The sequence below is a fragment of the Lygodium microphyllum genome, unplaced genomic scaffold, assembly GCF_053477565.2.
Source record: "Lygodium microphyllum isolate KBCC unplaced genomic scaffold, Lygodium_microphyllum_v1.1.10 scaffold_45, whole genome shotgun sequence".
NCBI lineage: Eukaryota > Viridiplantae > Streptophyta > Polypodiopsida > Schizaeales > Lygodiaceae > Lygodium > Lygodium microphyllum.
In genome coordinates this window covers 963,419-984,184 of record NW_028229528.1, presented here as the reverse complement: position 1 = coordinate 984,184, position 20,766 = coordinate 963,419, and the positions used below count along the sequence as shown (strand labels likewise).

General features: G+C 39.6%; 2 protein-coding genes across 3 annotated transcripts in view; both read right to left on the bottom strand.

Moving 5' to 3' along the window:
* Positions 1-13,568, bottom strand: part of LOC148008928 (CCA tRNA nucleotidyltransferase, mitochondrial-like) — a 136,457-nt gene extending 122,889 nt beyond the window's left edge. The window contains exon 1 of one of the 2 annotated variants that reach the window (XM_087673898.1): positions 12,966-13,568. In XM_087673898.1, coding sequence (XP_087530024.1) covers positions 12,966-13,361 — 396 coding nt within the window. In that variant the 5' untranslated portion in view covers positions 13,362-13,568. The remainder of the gene's footprint in view (positions 1-12,965) is intronic. The other variant, XM_087673897.1, reaches the window with a different exon arrangement.
* A 2,736-nt stretch (positions 13,569-16,304) lies between these two features.
* On the bottom strand, positions 16,305-18,662 carry LOC148008927 (uncharacterized). Its single transcript, XM_087673902.1, has 3 exons — positions 18,125-18,662; positions 17,478-17,950; positions 16,305-16,742 (listed from the first exon to the last, which is right to left on the bottom strand). Exons 1-3 carry the CDS (start codon positions 18,660-18,662, stop codon positions 16,305-16,307), a joined length of 1,449 nt encoding a protein of 482 aa, XP_087530028.1.
* Between the last annotated feature and the right edge of the window lie 2,104 nt (positions 18,663-20,766).

Here is a 20,766-nt window from a genome sequence, read left to right as displayed (position 1 = left end):
CGAGTCCATTGTTGATTCCATCCGCCTTTATAGGCCTTGATGGGCCTTTGGGCAGCCGACGAGCATCCTTGGTCCAATGCCCTGACCTCTCTGGGGTAATCACTCAGGCTCCCTTCGTAAGATATCCATCGCCTCTGTAGTCTTGGTAGCCCACTGGGCAGCCGACGTGCACCTTTTGTCCGATGCCCTGGCTGCTTTGGGGTGGGACGCCTTGGAATAAATCAAAATTACTCGTGACAGGCTTGTGCTTGCGAGAGGTGCCAAGGCTGGCAATCTCTATCTCTTAGTTGTTTCTCGATCTACAATTGATCATGCTTTGTCTGTGGCGTCTTTACCTCATGTATCTCTTTGGCCTACCCATTTGAGGCACATGTCCGTTAAGGGAATGAAAATGCTTTCTCGTTTGCAGTACTTACCGCCCCTTGACTATTCTCATTTCGATTCTTGTGATCATTGTCTTTATGGCAAGTAGACTAGGTCTATCCATAAGAAGTCTAGTATATCACCCATGAGTGAGCCCTTGGCTTTGGTTCATTCTGATGTCTGTGGACTCACGCCCTGTCAGTCTATGGGTGGTGGAAAGTATTTTGTTACTTTCATAGATGATTTTTCACGTAAAGTATAAGCTTATCCCATAAAGCATAAGTCCGATATATTGGCAAATTTTCAAAGATGGCTTGCTTTGGCAAAAAACCAGTCTGAGCATAGGCTGAAATGCCTAAGGACAGATAATGGGGGTGAGTATGTCTCACGTGCTTTTGAGCAATTATGTGATGAGAGGGGTATTAAGCATCAGTTGACCGCCCCCTACACCCCTCCCCAGAATGGTAGGGCTGAGTGGATGAATAGAACCATCCAGGAGAGGGTTCGCAACTTAGCCATGTAGGCCTACCCTAGCACTTTTGGGTTGAGACAGTTACGGCTGTCATACATATCATTAATAGATCGCCCTGTCATGCCATTGATTTCCAGGTTGCAGAGAAAGTATGGACAGAAAAGCCTCCCTCTTATGCGCATTTACGTGTCTTTGGATGTGAGGCACTTTGCCATGTGCCCAAGGACAAGCGTAACAAGCATGATCCTGAGAGTGTTAAATGCATATTTCTTGGCTTTGGAGATGCAAGAGAGATGGGTTACCGTCTATGGGATCCGCAAGCACGGAAAGTCATCCGCAGCCATGATGTAGTCTTCTATAAAAACAAGATGCATGGGCAGCGTGAGAAGATAGTGGAGATACGCAAGGTTATATTTCAGGATGAGCCACGAGCTCCCGACAATTATGTCCTTCAAATACTTTGCAACAGAAAGTATAGTCCACAACTTAATGTTTCTGAGCATGCGGTCATAAAATGATACATACTATTGTCCTACTACTCAAGTAATATAATAAATAATAGATCTCTAGTCTTTTCTTTGCATCACAAGCTATTTCCCAAGCTAATTCAACACTTAATGACTGAAGCGTAGCTTTCTTCATATCACATAAAGCTTTCCCCTTAGAAAGGTGCAACTATTAACCATGCACTATCACTATCTTATGGCATCATAGAATATCTACCTTTGTGTCTAGTTTGACCTAGGAATCAATAGGTCCCTTGTAGATTCATCCTCAAAAACTTGCAATCTATGGATGCAATACGATGACACTTGCTGGACAGCCTACAGCAACAGCAAGTACTCATGGCCAAGGTGTTGGACAGAATGTTGAGTAGGCAGCAGAGCCTGCAGTTCGGCGTTCTACTAGAGATAGAGTCCCCCTTATAGATTTTAGCCCTCAATGCATTATGTCTTGGTTACTGATGCAAGAGAGCCTTTCACTTATGATGAGGCTATGTGCAAGGTGACAGTGACTCTTGGGAGAGGGCTATGCAGTTTGAGATAGACTCCTTGCATTAGAATGAGACTTGGGATTTGGTTTCCTTGCCTAGTGGCAAGAAGGCTGCTCTACCATGCAAATGGGTGTACAAGTTGAAGAGGTACTCATGGACATCCCAAGGCCGGCTTATAAGGCAAGACTTGTTGCTAAGGGTTTTAAATAGGAGCATGGTGTTGACTTTGATGAGGGCTTTTCTCCTTTGGTTAAGATAACCACCCTGCGCTTAGTCTTGGCTTTGGTTGCACAACTTGACTTGGACTTGTACTAGATGGATGTTAAGACGGCTTTCTTACATGGGGACTTGCATTATGAGATTTACATGGAGTAGCCTAAGGGCTTTGCAAGGCCTGGCATGAAGCACCTAGTGTGCAAATTGAAGAAAGTCTTTATGGCTTGAAACAAACACCTAGGGAATGCTATCATAAGTTTGATGCCTTTATGCAGTCACGGGGCTACAATCGTAGTGCTATGGATCCGTGCTTGTACACAAAGAAAGCCAGTGATGATTCTTTGCTTATTTTGGTACTCTATGTGGATGATGTGCTATTAGCAGGAAAGCTCATGATGAACTAGATGCTCTTAAGGCCCAACTCAAGAATAGCTCTAAGATGAAGGATCTAGAACATCCCTATCACACACTTGGTATTCATATTAGACACGACAGGCATTAGGGACTCCTCTACTTGTCACGGAGGGAGTACATTCATAAAGTCCTTGAGCGCTTCCGCATGCAGGACATGAAGTCTATTGGTTGTTCATTGCCTTCTTATGTGAAGGTATCACAGGTCGATTATCCGCACACAAATGAGCAGAGGGCTGAGATGGGCAAGATTCCCTATGCATCTACAGTGGTGGGCAGTTTTATGTATGCCATGATAGCCACTCGTCCTGATATTGCCTTTGCAATTAGTGTCGTGGCACGCTATATGGCTACATCTAGCAAGAAGCATTGGGATGCCATGAAGGGTATCGTGAGGTACCTGAAGAGCACTGCAGATATGTGCATATGCTATGGCAGCCAGGATACAAGAGTCATGGGGTACACTGACTTTGATTATGCAGAACATGCAAATAGTAGAAAGTCCACTTCTGGCTATGTGTTCACCTATGCTGGAGGTGCTGTCTCTTGGATATCCAAGGTGTAAAAGTGTACTGCTCTTTCCACCACTGAGACCGAGTATGTTGCAGCCACTAAGGCTTGCAAGGAGGCCATATGGTTAGGCCGTTTGGTTCATGACCTTGGTATTGATGCTATCCTTACACTGCATTCCAATTCTATGAGTACTGTTCACTTTATTGTTGTAGATTTAAGAGATAGTTGAACACTCCAGCCAATTCCGATGGAGCCTTTGTCTCTTGAGGCCCCACCTTCAAATAAGCAATTTGTTTCTCCAATGCTCTTCACCAATGGATATTCCAAAGACTACATTAAAGATAGAGCGACAAGGGAGTATCATCCTCCTCTGTTGTGCTAAGAAATGCATTTAGCCACTTAAACAGCCCCAAAACATGCTTATTTTAGGCAAATCCCTAGTTTGTGGCCACCAATCGAAGTGTGGAGTGAAAAATCTACAAAACCCTGATGCTAGGAGGCTAAGGAGTTTGAGGCGACAACTGCAAAAGAGAGAGATGACGTCAAGTGGCTCCAAAAGGGTGCAAACACAAGCTGAAGGATGACGCTTGATGGAGAGGGAAGTAGCCACACTATCGCCAGGCGGAGAGAGCCCAAAAGCAGGCAGCTAGAGGGTGTAAAGTAGACTGACGCCTGGCTGATATGGATCAAATGCAAGCACCAGGAGATGGTGGAGATGCTGGCAATGGCAGATGGATGCCAAATGCAACCTAGAAGATGGCGCCAAACAATGGGCGACAGCCTGGAGAAAGGCGCCAAGGCACTACAAGGGCTGATGGAGAGGTGGTAGCAATCGCGAAGGCTGGACAGCCACGTGGAGAGAGACTGATGGCTCAAATCTGCACACAAGGGTGGAAAACCTGCAAAAAGGGATGAGGCTAAATGGAGGCAGCCTGTCTATTTATAGATGTTGAAAAGACCGAAAATTTTAGGGTTTTTAGGGGACCAGGGAAACTCTCTTGGACCACTCCTCTTTTTAGGGTTTTTCATTAATTAAGTGTGTTTTGGGGATATTTAAGAATGCTAATCAGTTGAAAAGCATGTTTTAGCTCAACAAGCACAAGGCATGATTGGTTGACAAAGGATCTACACAGCAGGCGAGGTGAAATCAGCCTTCCTTCATGGAAAGAGTAGTGGTTGACATAATTTACCATATTATAGCAAGTAAGAAATACAAAAATCTGAAAATGCAAACTTTGGACAGCTGACATTGGATTGGCCCCAACAACTAGTGCCCCTTGCGGTATTTATTTATCTTGTCTTGTAATATAGAAGGTTGAAGTACACTGAGACACGAGCTGATCACCTTCAATCTTTAGTACAATAACTGTCACGAATGACCAGCACTTCATAGAATCAACTTGCCCCTTGATTGTACTATAGTCCGAGCACAATTGGGTCTTCAATCTCTCACATCCATGCCATAATAAATTGAGAATGGGCTGCCTCTCGGATTGGCTGCAAATTTCTTGCCTTCAACTGCTACATCGAGTACGACATCTTTAGTAATTACGCACTAATCTCAAGGTCTCTATGGAAATCCTAACTTTTGCTATAAATTAAGGGTTTCAGCAGCAATTTCTTCAATTGCTCTTCTCCCAATGTTTCTTCAATTGTGGGGCTTGGATGTTGATGTCCTCCGCATTCGAGGTGTGGGCAACAAGCTCAGATACCTGAAATATGCAAAAACAAGATTAAGGCTGAATGGAGGGCACCATGCCTGTCTACTATGTTTCGAGATCAAAGTATGACACTCTCTCCAACTCTCACTCTCTACCTCGGTCCTTGAGACCTGAGAGTTTGGTCAATATTTCACCTTTGCTTTGTTTGTTTGCTGCATTGAGCATTGTATATATTCAGCAATCATTCACTCATTATCTTCTTCAATGTCCATTGTCTTTGAGTTAACCTAACTCTAACTATAATCTCTATCAATTTGTGCTTTTGTCGTACGATTGTGTTTGGTATCTATAGACAAGTATTTCTTTATAGGGAATCAAAGCTAGGTACTCTCAGAGAAGCCTAGGCTTTCAATTAGAGCACTCATCATCAAAAACACATTCACAAAGGGAAGATGACTATGAACACTTCCACACCACTTCAATCTTTTGAAGCCTCTTTGCACAAAACCAAGCAAGAGTGGGGTTCACAGCTTGCTCCACAAGGTTCCGAGACAAGAGGTGAGATATCACATTACCACTTATGCATCGGGCTCAACAACTACTTGAACGTAAATCTCTTTTATCCCTTAGATGCAGTGCACAAATCTATTGACTTTGCCAGAAGAACGGACACTCCATGTGGGACTACCATTCCACTAGAAAAACGAGCACAAAGTATAAGCCTATCTCCTCTTCTCCTCCATCTACTCCTATGTCAAGTTAAATCACATTTACTTCAGTATCCATTCCAATTGTCTCTACTCTGCAAAATTTTGGTGATAATCAAGAAGAAGAATGTATTGTTCAATATATTCACGACAATATAAGTCCTAGTGAGGACCATCTTATGTATGTAAACACAAGAAGAGTTGCTTATGAAAAGAAAAAAGATACTCTCTTTCCTTCTTCCCCCTTTCAATCAAGTTTTCCTTCTCAAGTTTAATTTAAAGTTGGTGAATCTACTCATCCTACTTTTCCATCATTCCCCTTGAGCACTAGTTCTAGAAGTATGGTCACTAAGGTTGAAGCTATTCTACAATCATGCTAGTGTCTACTTCCTCAAACATATTGTGTCTCACTAATCTAGATATGGTGATGCTACTAATTGGTTCTGTGTTATTTACATTCCAAAGGGATAGAAGTTGGATTTCCACGAGACTCTATCATGAGGACATGCAATTTTGATGCTTTGCTTAGCAGTTGATTAAGTGTTAATCAAATGTGCAAATGTTGTCAAAAGTGGGTGTAGTAATGGAAGCATAGAAGACTGTTGTAATAGGCTGCATAACACAAGAGAGAAGAGAGAAGAGAAAATAGAAGAAAGCAAAAGAACACTGCAAAAGGATCACTCAAAGATATGCTTAGGAAATGGAATCCAAATAGTAATGCATACAACAGTAAGTCACTAGCTGTGTGGGGCTGAAACCAGCCTTTCTTCTTGGAAAGGGTGGTGAAAATCTGATTAAGCACTTAATTACAGCAATTAACGAATTCACAAAACTAAAATGCACACTTTATCATACAATCTTGGACATTGGACACCCTGTTGGCCCCAAAACCGAAGCCCCTTCTGGTATTTTTTTAAAACTTCTATTGCAATTGGATGGAGTACAACTGAGATTCCTTAATCTCCTCAGCTGATCCAAATGCCCTTTGATGTCACAAATGATCAACAAGCCTTCTGATCAATTTGCCCCTTGGTCTTCATTCAAGACTTGTCCAAAATGGACCCTTGATTGGCCAAATGTTGCCCCAAATCAATTGGGATGGGCTAGCATCTGAAATATCTATTCCAGCTACTGATTTCAATCTTCAATGTCTCTAATTTGCTGGCACGGGTCCCAATGTGGCTGGTAAACCCTAATTTCCAATGTAAATTAGGGTTTGCAGTAGAAATTCCTCTACTACCCACCAAATCTAGCTGAGATCTCCTCCAAGTGGCTGAGATTGTCAGAGAATAGACTGGAGAAGGTGAGAGAATGATCTGAGAGAGAAATCCCTGAATTTCCACAAGGAAAAACCCCCGAAAATGGCTGCTGCCCTGTCAAAGACTGCCCCAAATGTTGTCACCTGCTGCCTAGGAGGCTCAAAATGGCTGTCACCTGCATTAAATGCTGTCACCTGCAGCCCAAGGTGCCATTAATGCTGTCACCTACTCCTGGCAAGGTTTCTCTTGCTGTTGGCAGCCTACAAATGGTCCTCACAGCAGCAAAATCTGATCAGCAACCTGTCTTCTCTCTCTCCCACAGCCTCATTCCTCTAAATGAGCCTCTACGGCCCCCAACAACCTTCTCCCCCCTTGCATTCAATCTTCTTTTTCCATTTTTCAGTAATTTTTAACCATTTAATTAATTTTCAAAATTAATTAATTCTAAAATTTAATTTCAACCCTTTTGACCCTTCCCAAAATTAAATATGCCCATCCACAATTTAATTGGCTAGGACATTTGCAACCCCAAGTGATCCCAAGCCTTAATTGACCCATGGAAAAGCATTAATTAATTAGTTAATGTCTAGTCCTAGTGTCACCACTGCTAACACTCATGGGCCAATTAATTGTCCTAGGGTCAAGCTAACACCAACTATCACCCTGAACCTAGCTAGCATAACTTGTTGCAACTTTTGCATTTGACATCCGTTGTTTCCTCAAGGTCCTTGGCCTGTTACCGTGAAATATCTACTATGTGCATCACATGTGCATCTCAACATTGCACATTTGATTGTTAAATTAATCAATTGTCCTAGCAGAAGCAAAGCATCCAAAATTTAAAGATCAACAATTTAAAGATCAACTAAGGATTTCTGCAATTGACAAATGACCGTCAATTCATGCAATTTTTTTCTAACCCCTAAAAGGAGGGCAACAAAGGCAAGAAGAGGAAATCATCTTTAAGAGCTTTGGGATAGCAAAATGCACCAAAGGAAAAGTCAATACAACAACATGATGTTCGAAATGTGGATAGTGATCATAAGCAAATGATACCAGTGGGGCAATTGATGCATAAGCAAGGCCAACTTGGAGGTGCCCATTTAACACTTTTTGGACAGCAAAGCATGCATACAATGACGGGGCAGCCATGATACTTTGGTGATGGGACTAGTTTCCATGCTATGGTGGGTTGGGGACTACATACGGGGATGCGTGACACAACTCCTTATGGTATGTAGCAACCAATGTATGGTGTGCAAGGCCCAATGTATCCAAGTATGGCTAGTAATATGCATAACCCTATGTATAGCAATGTTGGGATGATACTGGGACACAAAGTGGCAAGTTTGGCAATGTATATATACAGCCCACTGTGTTTGGGACTCATGGTATTAATGCTGGTCATGTAAATGCTCTACATAGTGTTGGTCATGAGGAAAAATACAGCTAGTAATGAATGTAATGTATAGGAAAATGTATCTTGGTATGGCTAGTAGTATACAAATTTCAATGCAATCCATATAATGTATGGAAAAATGTATCTTGGTATGGCTGATAGTATGCAAATTCCAATGCAAAGTACATTGCAATGGTCCAAAGTACACAAATGAGAATGGTGCTTAATGCATCTGGTGCTCCTAGCATGAGATACACATGAGAGACTAGTCAACTCGATGCAATATTGCATATTGGTTAAGTTGGAATTGTAGCAATGTAAAAGTGTAAAGCATCGCAATGCTTAAGGGAAAGAAAAACCCACAACCTAGTGGAGGTTTCGAGGCAAGTGAAGTTAGAGGTAAAGTTTCCATATACTTCTTGGTGAAGCTTCAACATGGTTTCACCAATAGATGCAAAGTGGATGGAAGAGAATGACTTAGCACACCATCCTCAATTGTTGCAACTTTACCAAGATGCCTTTTAATTAGAGCCAACTTTGGTCGGGTTCAACAAAGCAGGGGTCCAAAGCATTGTCTAATGCTCAAGGAGGAGGTAGCACTTCCACTCCGCAAATTGTGGACAACTCTCGTATGTAGCAGATCCTAGATGTATTCAGCAAACATCCAAGGTACTGTGCTAACAGTACGTCTGCCATGAGATCACTGCTTAGTGTACAAGTCACTATGAGATGTATGCAAATGAGTATTAGTTTCACCAGAACACTGAAACTGTACTTTTGCATCAGTTTATGCTTAGTTTGGTATGAGTTTTTGCGTCAATTTTGAGACAAAAATTCTCATCAGTTTCAACTCAGTTTTTGATTAGTTTGAGAACCATTTATGGTCACTTTTGGGACCAATTTTTGCATTAGTTACTGATCAGTTTTTGCAATCAGTTTGAGATCACATTCACAGCAATTTGTGATCAGCACTCAAATCAGCAAGTGATCAGTTCATGATCAGTTTATACTCAGTTTTCAATGGTGAATAGTTGGTTCCATGGACAGCAACATGTTAGTAAATGCCATTGACAATTTCAGCCATGGCTTATGCTGAGTTAATAATTTTCTATGATTTATAGTCATAACAATTGAGAAACATGAATTATGAATGCATCCAACGGGTTTCTAGCAACAGTTTAGGACTAATTTTTAGTTTTATGTTATGTATATGCTGGCTGGAAATTTTCAGCAAGTTTGGATCATATGGCAAGCTTGGACAATAGTGGCCAAAGATGTGACTGCGATACCTTATGGAAATTCTAGTGCAATATGCTTTTCCTTAAGCACAATGCAGTGCAATCGAGGACGATTGCAAAGATTCAAAGAAGTGGTATGTCATGAGGACGTGAAATTTTATTGCTTTGCCTAGCATTTGATTAAAAGTTAATCAAACGTACTACTATTACTTGCACATGTGAGATGCAAGTTAATTATTTCACAATGTGGGACCCAAGGCCCTAAGATATCAGTTGGTGTCAAAGGCCAAAGTTATAATAAGTTATGCTTGATAAGTACTAGGTGGCACCCGGTATCAAATTTGGGCCTAGACCAATTTATTGGCCACTAATATCAAACATTAGAGACTAGGCATTAATTAATTAATTAATGCTAATTTAAGGTTAATAACTACTTGGGGATACTTGGAAGACAAATTGACCTGGCCAATTTAATTATTGGCTAGTGGAATTAATTTTTTAAGCATTAGAATAATTATTAAATTATTTTTTAAAATTAATTTAATAAGCTAAATAACACTAGAAAATGGGATTAGAAGGCTACCACTTGGCAAAACTTGCCCATGCAAATGAAAAAAACGTTTTTAGGGACTAGTGGAAGTCTATTTCAACCTTTGTGAAAGAAGAGGTTATTAGAGAGTAAAGAGGTTGCTAATGTGATTTATAGCCACCAGGAATCAATCCTACAACATATGATATCAATTTTGAGCTCTTTGGGAGTAGATGACAGCAGCTCAAAGTCCTTCTAGTGCAGATGACAGCATATAAGAGGCAATAACAGTCTTTCTAGGGGTTCTAAGCTGTAGATGACAGCTTCCATGACTATTTGAGTAGAGCACTAGCAATTTTTCAATCTTTCTTGCAATGATACTCTAAAATTTATCCACATCATTCTCTCTCATCCCCCAACCATCTCTCAACTTATCTCAACATTTTCCAACAATTTGAGCCATCAAAGAAAGAGATTTCAATCAATCTCTATTGTAAACCCTACTTTATAGCAAAAAATAGGGTTTGTTTTACAACCACCTCAGGATATATGCTCAGAATTAAGAGCCTAGGACCTAAATTCCAACAGCTGAAATTGAGAAATTTTAGGGAGATTCAAGAGGCCAACCAGTCAATATCAGATTTGGGGCTGAATTTGTTTTTCAAGGAGTAGGATTAATGCCAATCTCCAAGAAAACCAAGGGGCAAATTGGTTTGGAGGCTTATTAGTCAGTTTTAACAACAAGAGGCACCTGGATTAGCAAAGGAGATCAGAGAATCTCAATTGTACTCCTTTCATTTGTAATATAAGATACAGAAATATGGCAAGGGAAACCAATTTTCAGGTCAACAAGATATCCAATGTCCAAGTCTAAAGTGGTAAAGTGTGCATTTTTAGTTTACATGAATTTTATGTTTGTTGTAATTAGTACTTAATCACGTTATTTACCACCCTATCCAAGGATAAAGATTGGTTTCATCTCCTCTTGGATACATCTCGTGCAAAATCAGATGGGTCATCGTACAAGTACTTTGAGAAGTCAAATGCCCACCTAGCATTGGAAAACTTACCTACCTACCAAGGTCATGCACAAGGCAACTAAGAGAATGCCACTAGGTGGAACAAACTTTCACCTAAAATGCCTAAGAGAGATAAATTGACAAAAAAAGAGTGCCACAATCGATAACATCTATCAATTATGAGAATCAACAAGGATTATGAACCCCTATCCAAATGGACAAAGGGTACACATCGGCTGCCCACTCGGCTACCAAGCCCTTCAAAGACGGATGATATTAGCTATGAACTGTTTTTTTTTTTTTTTTTAATAGATTTAGCATTAAGTGTGGATTCAAATTAGTTTTCGTCCTATTGAGTATCCATGCCCCAAACGGGAGAATGATAAAGGATGGTCAAACTCAAGACCTTCACAAAACAAGCATACTATCCCTATCATTACTAGGTGTCGATGAAGAAGAATAAGGCTAAGGTGTGAATATAGCAAATAAGTAAAGCAAGCAAGCAAGCTAAGGAAAAACCGCCTTGGAGACTGCCATGGAAAATGCCACGAATATGGTGGATCCAAAGTCAACCGCTCCAAAAGACCAAAAATGGATAAATGCGCACAAATACATGTGTACATGAACAGAATGCCAAAACATGGGGTAATGCAAAGGGTGATGCAAGATGTCATGCTCATGCAAGATACATTGCAACAGTGCCACTTGGACAGTGCCCTCGCAGGGGAATTGTTCACTTGCCCAAGCACCCTTTTACAATCATATCATCCTGACAGTGCGGATGAAGCTACAAATGTCCATAATACAATACAAAAGAATAAATGAATGAATGTCGAAAAACTGTAAGCAACATCACTGTCACTATCAAGAGTAGAAGCCGCCTCCTCTCAAACTGGAAGGGAAAGCAAGAGGGAAGCACCCTCTCCCCGTCAAGCTGAAGAAGTAGAGAAGGGTGTACCCAAATCGATCCTCGGTAACAAGTATTGAAGAACCGGTCGATTGATGAGAGAATAATAACACAGCAAAAGAAGATAACTCAAAAGAATGCTCGAGAAATTGAATCCATATACCAAGACATGAGACAGTACAGTACCAATGTGAGTCACTAGCTATGAAGACACTCCACCGGCTCCTCTCTCCAACAAAGACCTATGAATGACAAATGAATGATAATGACTCTAGTGGGGAAGCCTGAATAAATAAGCCAAAAGAATGCTATAAATGGCAACAAGTTGACCAGCATTTGTCGGGCAACATAAAATGCTAAACTAGCCAGTTCGTTGACTAGCATTTATCGGCTAGCATAAAACGCTTAAATAGCCAAATAAAATGCCTAAATAATCAAAAAAATATCATAATGCCCTAGCCCACTGAATCACATGCAGAGACTCAACCATGAGCTGACATATCTACTAACAAAAAGGATATGGATCCACCTCCATAGAAGTCTCACCTGACTCTCCCAATGAAGCCAAAAACAAAGATCTCTCTCTCTCTCTCTCTCTCTCTCTCTCTCTCTCTCTCTCTCTCTCTCTCTTTTGTGAAGATAATTGAATTAACAAGTAAATATTTACATCAGACCACCAGGTCAACATTCTCTCTATATCTCTTACATTCTATTGCATCAGACCATCAAGTCAGTATACTCTCTCTCTCTCTCTCTACACTTCCACCATGGTATTACCACATCAAGCTCTCAATCCTAACCATGGAACAAAGAGAGAACTGTGTGCTTTGCTTTGTCATCATTCATATAGTCACATGCTTTGCTAGCGATTGCACTTCAATCCTCTGAACTTGCATTTTTCGTCACTTGTGTGACAGCCACTAGAAGTGCATTTTTTGTCACTTGTGTGACAGCCACTAGAAGCATGACAATAAAGTGATGTAGTAATTCCATGGGTAGTCTGCAGAAAAGTCATCTGTGGAAACTTACAATATATGCCCCTCATCAACGATCTTGAAAACTACGATGACTGGTAAACGACGATGAAGTCCACCACTTAATATGACAAGGAATAAGCAGAGTCAACATCTGCTCTATGTAAACTAGCTATGAAGGGAAGCTTAAGATTCTGCCCTGGAACTGAACTCACATACCCACGCAATACAACGGAAGGAATCAAAACTAATCAGGCTAGTTTTTCTGGATGCAAATTGTGCAAGAATGAGATGCACGTGTACCTTATCCCTGACCCATCCACCGGCGACTCTGAGTTGGGTCTTCAATCGGAAGTGCAGCAGGACGTCCTTGAGGGTGTTGAAGATCCTCTCCTCGAGCTCCGTGAGCTGGAGAGAGCCCAGGACAGGGCGCCTGCCATTGGAAGAGGGAGGCGACGAGAGGCGACGACGGGTTATTAGGATAGGAATGGGTGTGAGGTGCTTGGGCAGAGGCCGAAACGAGTTCGTGCTTTGCGATGAGGACGACGACGATGCTGGTGGAGCACGAGTCTGCGGGCGATGAAGGAAGAGCTGGCAGCCAAGGAAGCGCGTGAAGGATGTGGCCATGGCTAGCCACCGAGATTGCGAGTAGCAGACAATGCTACTAATGGTGCACGGTGGATGCAACGCCATGGCCATCCATGCGCGTCTCTCTCTCTCCAACTAGCGCTCCCCGCTAGGACCGGTGCAAGCGCGGGTCGGTTAGGGGCTTATAAAGTGATGGTATTACCCCTCTCTATCTTGCCCTTGAGGCTTGGGCCCCCCGGCGGCCCATCTCTGCGCCCCTCTCTCTCTCTCTCTCTCTCAACCATCAACTAGTGCTCCACACTAAAACCCATGCCCTCTCTCTCTCCAAAGGAACCCATCTATGCGCCTCTCTCTCACACACACAAATATCAACTAGCGCTTCGCACTAGAACCTATGCAAATGCTCTTTCTCTCTCATATTTTCAGGTCTTTTGAAGGTGAGCCACCAAACCTACGTGGCAATATCAAAGAAAACCCAAGCGTACAGTAGGAACACAAGACCTCTTGATTGGCCAGCTGACTACATTTTTGAAATTATAAACTAAATCGATGAAAATAAAAAGTACATTGCACTCTAGATTTAGAAATAACTAGGCGCTCTGCGCTTAGACTCAGCCCGGCGCTTCGCGCTGGGATGTGAAGCACAAATGTTTTAATTTGTTCACACATTTTTCCACTTAGTAATGAATCAAATAGTCTTGCAATTTTTAAACTTCATTATAAAATCTAAAAATTCAATACAATAATATTGATGATCTCAACCATAATAATTGGAAAATATAACTAAAACAAAAGTGATTTTTAAATATCACTGAAAGAATTCCAACTATAACAACAAGTAAATGGAAAAGAAAGTATATAATGTTTTCAAAAAAATAGTTGTACTGTCGAAAAGAAAGCTTTCTCTTCTTGGATGAATTATCAACAGTGGATCTAGCACGGGGAACATGTGTGGGTGAAGCTGTGACACGCCCCGCCCCAGATTGTACTGCGACATCTAAAAACAAAAAAAAAGACTTTAGAAATAACACTATTAAATTTATAAAGCAAAACATTGATGAAAATGGTGAGTAAGTATTACTTGGGGACGTGATATGATTGGCTCTAACATTAGTAGAGCAGTCGGCGAAATTTGGATGAAACTGATGCAAAGTTACAAAACATGATAAATCTTGAAACTCCCATTTACTCCAGTCATTCGGTGTGTGTCTAGTGTGGGACCGAGACATGAAGTACTCAACATCTGTTTATCCAATATAGTAGCATTGGATCCATCCAAAATATAAAATGTCTATATATAAAGGAGTGTTTCCATTAGTAAATCCATCATTGGGTAATCTTTCGATTACCCTAGCCAAAGTTCTATAGATAATATCATCCGTAGCAATAGTTCACAATGCTTCTTGAAGTCTCATTTGATAAGGAGAGGCACGATAATATTCAAATACTGTTTGGGCTATCTATCAATAAAATTTAAAAAACATCAAAATTAGTAATATTGATTAAAATTTTTAAAAAGGAAAAAAAATGACTTTACAATATTGAAATTAAAAGACCAATTTAGAAGAGAAAAAGAGTTTGTAATGCATATTGTATAAAATAACTTTATACATGATAATTTCTCAAAACTTACTTTTGTATAAATGCAAACAAATTTTCATAGAAAATAAGTCAAACATGGTTCTATTCAAGGAATATAATATTTCAAAAGAGCATGAGAGATTAAAACATTTCATTTTTTGTTAAAGGAAAAAAGTTGAACTTACTTTTCTTTGAAAACCTTAATACTTAAAAAGAACAGGAGATAGTAAAATAGTTCATTTCTTGAAAATATATGATTAAAAAAGAATAAATAAACTTTGATGATATTGCAACAAAAATTTTATGTAAATATAATATGATAGAAAGTTTAAATAACTTTTTATGGTAGAAATAATTTAAATACAATGTTCTCATATAGTAAAACAAACATACGTTTAACTCCACATAAAATCATGAATATCTATCCATACATAAGAGATATGATTAAAACATTAAAGTATTAAATCAAAGAAAATAAGTCAAACTTGCTTTTCATCGACGAAGAACTCACTACTGAAAAAGAGCATAAGAAAGTACAACACTACATTTTATAGATATGTGAACAAAGAAGAAAAAAAGGCTTTGATTGTATTGAAATAAAAACATTATACAAATATAATATTAGAGAACAAACATTACACTTTTGAAAAAATAGAGGTTACAATACTTTCTTAAAACTTCATTATATACAATATTGATAGTACCATTTACCATGTCCTCTTTCTCATTAATCAAGACTTTCAATCTGTCCGGAGACTTTACTCTTGAGAAAGCAACATAGAGTTAACCATGAGTAAAGACTGGGATTTTTAGATATATCCCCAAACATGATAACGTTTGGCCTTGAGATTTGTTGATTGTCATTGCAAACGCCAAACGGACTGGGAATTGTAAGCGTTTCATTGAGAAAGGAAGTCCCAGTGTAGTTGGGATGAAAGTTATCCTTGGGACAAAAACTCTGTCACCAATATTGGTCCCTGTAATTATCTTTGCATCAATGACCTTGTTATTGAAAGCCTTGCATATCAGCCTAGTACCATTGCATAAACCTTTAGAAGGATTCAAGTTCCTAAGTAATATTATTGAAGCATTTACTTTGAGCAGCAAGATATGAGGAGGAATACCTCCACCGAGGTCAAGGGAATTTAGATATTCCACAGAATAGAGAAATGAGTTCTCCTCGGTTCTATCCACAAAATCAACACTGTAGTATTGTTTAACCTCTCTCGGCATCAGCTGCACTGCATGATTGTTTATCATTTCCACATCATTGTTTTGAGGTGCAAGAATGGCGCGTCCACTAAAGAACGTTTTGTAATCAATTACACAATTCATTTCACAATAGAAAAAATTGATCAAGTCTTGCATAGATCCTCCTTTTAACAACAATGCAGGTGGAATTTGCAATATATTATTAGTATGTGTCAAATCTTTTCCATCTCCAATGTCTTGCAACCATGCAACAAACTGATCCTAATCTGATGCGACCCACATATTCTGTGTAAGTTTCAAAATATTGAAATATTGCCACAAATTGGAATAACATATAGCAGCACCGACAATATCCTCATGGGTACCCTTTGGTACAACAGGTAATATTTGCCTAAAATCTCCACCTATTAGAATAACTTTACCACCAAATGGCATATCACACTGCATTATATCCTTTAAAGTTCTGTCCAGTGCCTCAAAGGTATTACAATGCAACATAGGAGCTTCATCCCACAAAATAAGACTTGCCTCTTTTAACAGTGTTGCAGGGTGACTTTGAACATGTATATTGCATGTAGAATTATTATCTGCCTGCAATGGAAATTTGAACTTTGAATGGGCAGTACGACCATGTGGCAAAAGCAATGCAGCAATACCAGAGGATGCTGTGGCTATTGAAATGCGACCTTGATTGCAAAGCTTTGCAAGCAAACATTTGTATAGGAATGTTTTTCCAGAACCGCTTGGGTCATCTAAGAAAAATGGTTACCCAAATCACTATCAATAGCATTCATTATTGCCATAAAACAATTTCTTTGTCCATCATTCAACAAAGCTTGCATTGTTAAGAAGGTATTCTCTTGTTCTACCTTATCACATAGTTGTTCATCAAGGATCAAAGGATTTGTGTACTCTTGCATTGTCACCTTAGGCAATCCATGATACTATGCCAATTTGCGTCCATGTTGATCTAAAAGTTTTTGAATATGCATCAATGCATGATTATTGGCCTCATCTTGCATATCAACATTTCGCCCATTTCGCAAGGAGAGTCAATGTTTTATATCCTCTGTCCAGCGGACCTAAGAACTCTTCCCATAGAGCCCCAGGTCGGGGAGGCGAACAAAATACCAAGATGGATGCAAACAAATTTCTTAATTGAGCACCGGTTTGCATCAATGCAGCTTCACGCAAACACATTTGCCATTCATCATCTGTTTCCAACATTCCTTTTGCAATGCAAGCCTCCTTAAAAGTTGAATATACCACATTATCAACCGTACGCAATGCCTCAAAGGATGTGCATCCCTTGCATGCAGTGAGTAGTAGGCACAAATAGTATTTTTCTCCACACGTAGGTGAAACAAAGTATATTCGACCACATGTGTTTCCTTGCTTTCTCTTTGTCCACATTTTTTTGCGTGCATTCCAAACCCAAAACATTGGAAAGTCTTGATAGAGAACTGTGTTAGCATCAGGGTGCAAACGATTGCATGTAAACCATTTTATGAGAGTTGTTTTTGGAGCATTTTCATTTTGCACCACATCACAAATGTTGTCAGAGTCACAAAAGGAAACAGTATTCTCTCCAGGTAAATGTATTTGCAATCGTTGAATATTGGGTTTCTCATCATGAAGTTTGAATTCAAATATTCGCCAACATGCTTCAAAAGCTAAAATATATCGTGCATCTAAGTACCTCTTAATCTCATCAATATTTTGTGCATCAATATTTTCTGTGTCAATATCATTGGATCCGGAACCACGCGTACTTGTAAACCGAATGGTTGCTCGATCATGGCCCTTATATACATATTTATACAAATATTTGACAGCTGCAATTGTCGAGCACACCTCAACATTTATGTGAGCACTATACTTGGAACTCAAATAAGAATTGTAAGGCACTATCCATCAGTTATCCAAGAGGTTACCATTAGCATTACAAGTCCTTCCATCCTCTCGATGTCTGTATAAAGGATAACCAGTTTTATCAACTGTAGTTGTATGTATAAACTTTTTTGGATAATCCTTTATACACTTTCCGTCCACCATGCAAGTACTTTTTGGATTGAACTCACCACACGGACCATGTATGTTACATTTAGTAATAATTCGATACAAATCCGAAAACCTTTCCTTATCAGGTAGCTCAACGCACACCAGTCTATGATAATGACGTGCTTCTAGTGGCTTAAAGCGTGGTTCTAATATCAAGAGCGTATGTGAATGAGGCAAGCCTCTCTTTTGGAATTCTATGACGGACACATATCCAGCAACTTTACCAAACAACTCCTTTTTCACTATCGACTGCATCATGTCCTTATGTTTCAAATGAAAAACTCTAGCAGTTAAATCTGGTTGATCATGTGCAGTTTGACCAAGCATCAAAGCATCTGTAATTTCAGACCACTTAGGATTGCATGTCATGGTGATAAACAAATCAGATTTGCCTTTGCTACGCACAATTGCCATAGCATCTTGATATAATTGGTACATGAATCTTGGTCCACCTGTAAAGCTAGATGGCAATACTATTCTCCTGCCCACACCAATCCCAGCGATATTAGTATCAAATGCATCTGAACCATTGACTATATCAGCCAATCCCCTATACATTTCAACTCGCAATGTTGCTTGATTATGAGGACACCAAGCCAATCTACATTGTTCAATGCTACAATAAGCATCGACAATGTATTGTTGTAGCAAGCAACCACCATGCAAAAGACATGCATTAGTATTATCTTGAATCTGAAGTCAAAAAGTGTAATACTGCATTTGAGTGACACAATCTTTATTTGCAAGATTATTGGCATTAATATGAGCATCCATAAATGCATATGGAACTTTAGTATGCCATCCATCCTCTCCATTTGGAAAAAGAAAAACATATAACAGTGGCATATATGCCTTGTGTAAGTTAAAAATATAAATCAAATGGCCTTGTCATGTGGAAACTTGAATGCTACGATGATCAAGTGTATCATCTTCACCTTGTCCAGGCATGATCGCAGCAACCTCACTTGCAATGGGAACTGAATATCTTCTAGAGGTGGATCGATTTTGAAAAATGGGCATTCTTATTTCTACTAATGGATTGCGTTGCAAGCTTGCACCAACTGCTATAAAGGCATGTGCATAAGCATTGTGATCATGCATCATTTGTTGAAGCTCTTGTAGTAAGTCTGGCAAACGCCCAAGTAAAACCCCCATGCGATTCAATAACTCATGATCAGTGTCATAAATATAAAGTTGTTCAAACTTTGGTATTTGTTGTCCATCCTCACTTGGCAATAGAAAACCCATCCAGTGATATATTGATCCATGAACTCGAAAAGTATAACCATTTCCATTTTGAGGCAAAAGCTCATCAATTTTTGCACCCATTGAAACAAAAGCCAATGCGCTATTATAAGCACATATATTTTTTTTGAACTCTCTGCTTTGTGGATGTATGCCATCAAGCAAATTACATAGAGGTTGTGGTGGCTGCTGTAGAGGTGGCAAATTTACTTTCCCTTCTCTACAACAATGCTTTCCAATCGAAGTTGTACGCATTATTTTAGTTTCATCGTGCCACAACTTAGCCATGTAATGGTGACAAACCTTGCAAAGGGTACCAATTGCATGCAAATTTGGTTTTTGGAAGAGCAAAATTGTTACTGATGGATGAATATCCAAAATTAGGTGGCATGTCATGGAAAATTGAACAAAATCCACCATTTTGAGGTAGAAATATAGGAGCTTGAGTACTGTACTAGTCATGTACCATCTCAGTACTTGCACTTGCATTATGGATAGCTTCATTCTCTTCTTGAATAATGCGAGGCAATTGAACATCTAAGGACAGTAATGGTGCACCAGGCATTTGAGCACTTATATCAATTGTATTTGTTGTAGTGCGATGCAATTGTTGTAATTGCGTTCTTGCTCTTGCCCTGTGTCTACGTTCAGCTCTAGTAGCATCAAGCATTTACCTACAATTTCTTAATCCACCATCTGGATTATTTGTGTTTCCATTTCTTTGTCGACTTGTGCTACGTACCCCCACTCCGAAGGGTAGCAATTCATGGTTATCCAACATCTCAACATCTATATTGTGGATAGTTGCATTGTCTCCTTGACGAATAGGAGGTGGTTGAACTTCCAACGGCAACAATGGTGCAACTGGCATTTGGACACTTGTAGCTTGGATGCCATTGTATCTATCTCTATCTATGGTAGCATGATGCAATTGTTGTAATTCTGTTCTAACTATTGCCATGTGCATACGTTCAGCTCTCGTAACATTAAGCATTTGCCTACACACACTCAAGCCACCATTAGGATTATATTGTCGAGTTGTGGTAGACAACTGAACCTGAAAGGATACCAAATCATGAGCAGCAGAGCAAGATGCAGCGCGAAATTGATTGGTTTGATATAGCTGATTTGGGATTTGAACATCCATATAGTTTCCATTTGCATGATGTTGTTCATACATATCTCTTGCATGGTCACGAACATGTAATTCAATCCTAACTCTTGCAACGTGCCTATGTTTATGTCTAGTAATTTTGAGCATTTCCCTACGTGCACATAATACACGATCTCTAGGCACAGAATGTGTTGGAAGCACCATTATCGAGAAAAACCCGAGATAAAAAGAAAAAGGTACTTTGATATTAGTAATTGCATACTTTTTTTACCTAGGCATACTAAAATTTCTTCTTATCTCTTA

What these genes read in the sequence shown, in the direction of transcription:
- LOC148008927 (XM_087673902.1), bottom strand. Translation starts at nt 18,662, where the DNA reads ATGTATAGGGGATTGGCTGATATAGTCAATGGTTCAGATGCATTTGAT. An exon ending in TAACATACATGGTCCGTGTG is followed by an intron (nt 17,951 to 18,124) that starts GTGAGTTCAATC and finishes ACTGATGGATAG; the next exon opens with TGCCTTACAATTCTTATTTG. An exon ending in AAGACTTTCCAATGTTTTGG is followed by an intron (nt 16,743 to 17,477) that starts GTTTGGAATGCA and finishes TTGCTTGCAAAG; the next exon opens with CTTTGCAATCAAGGTCGCAT.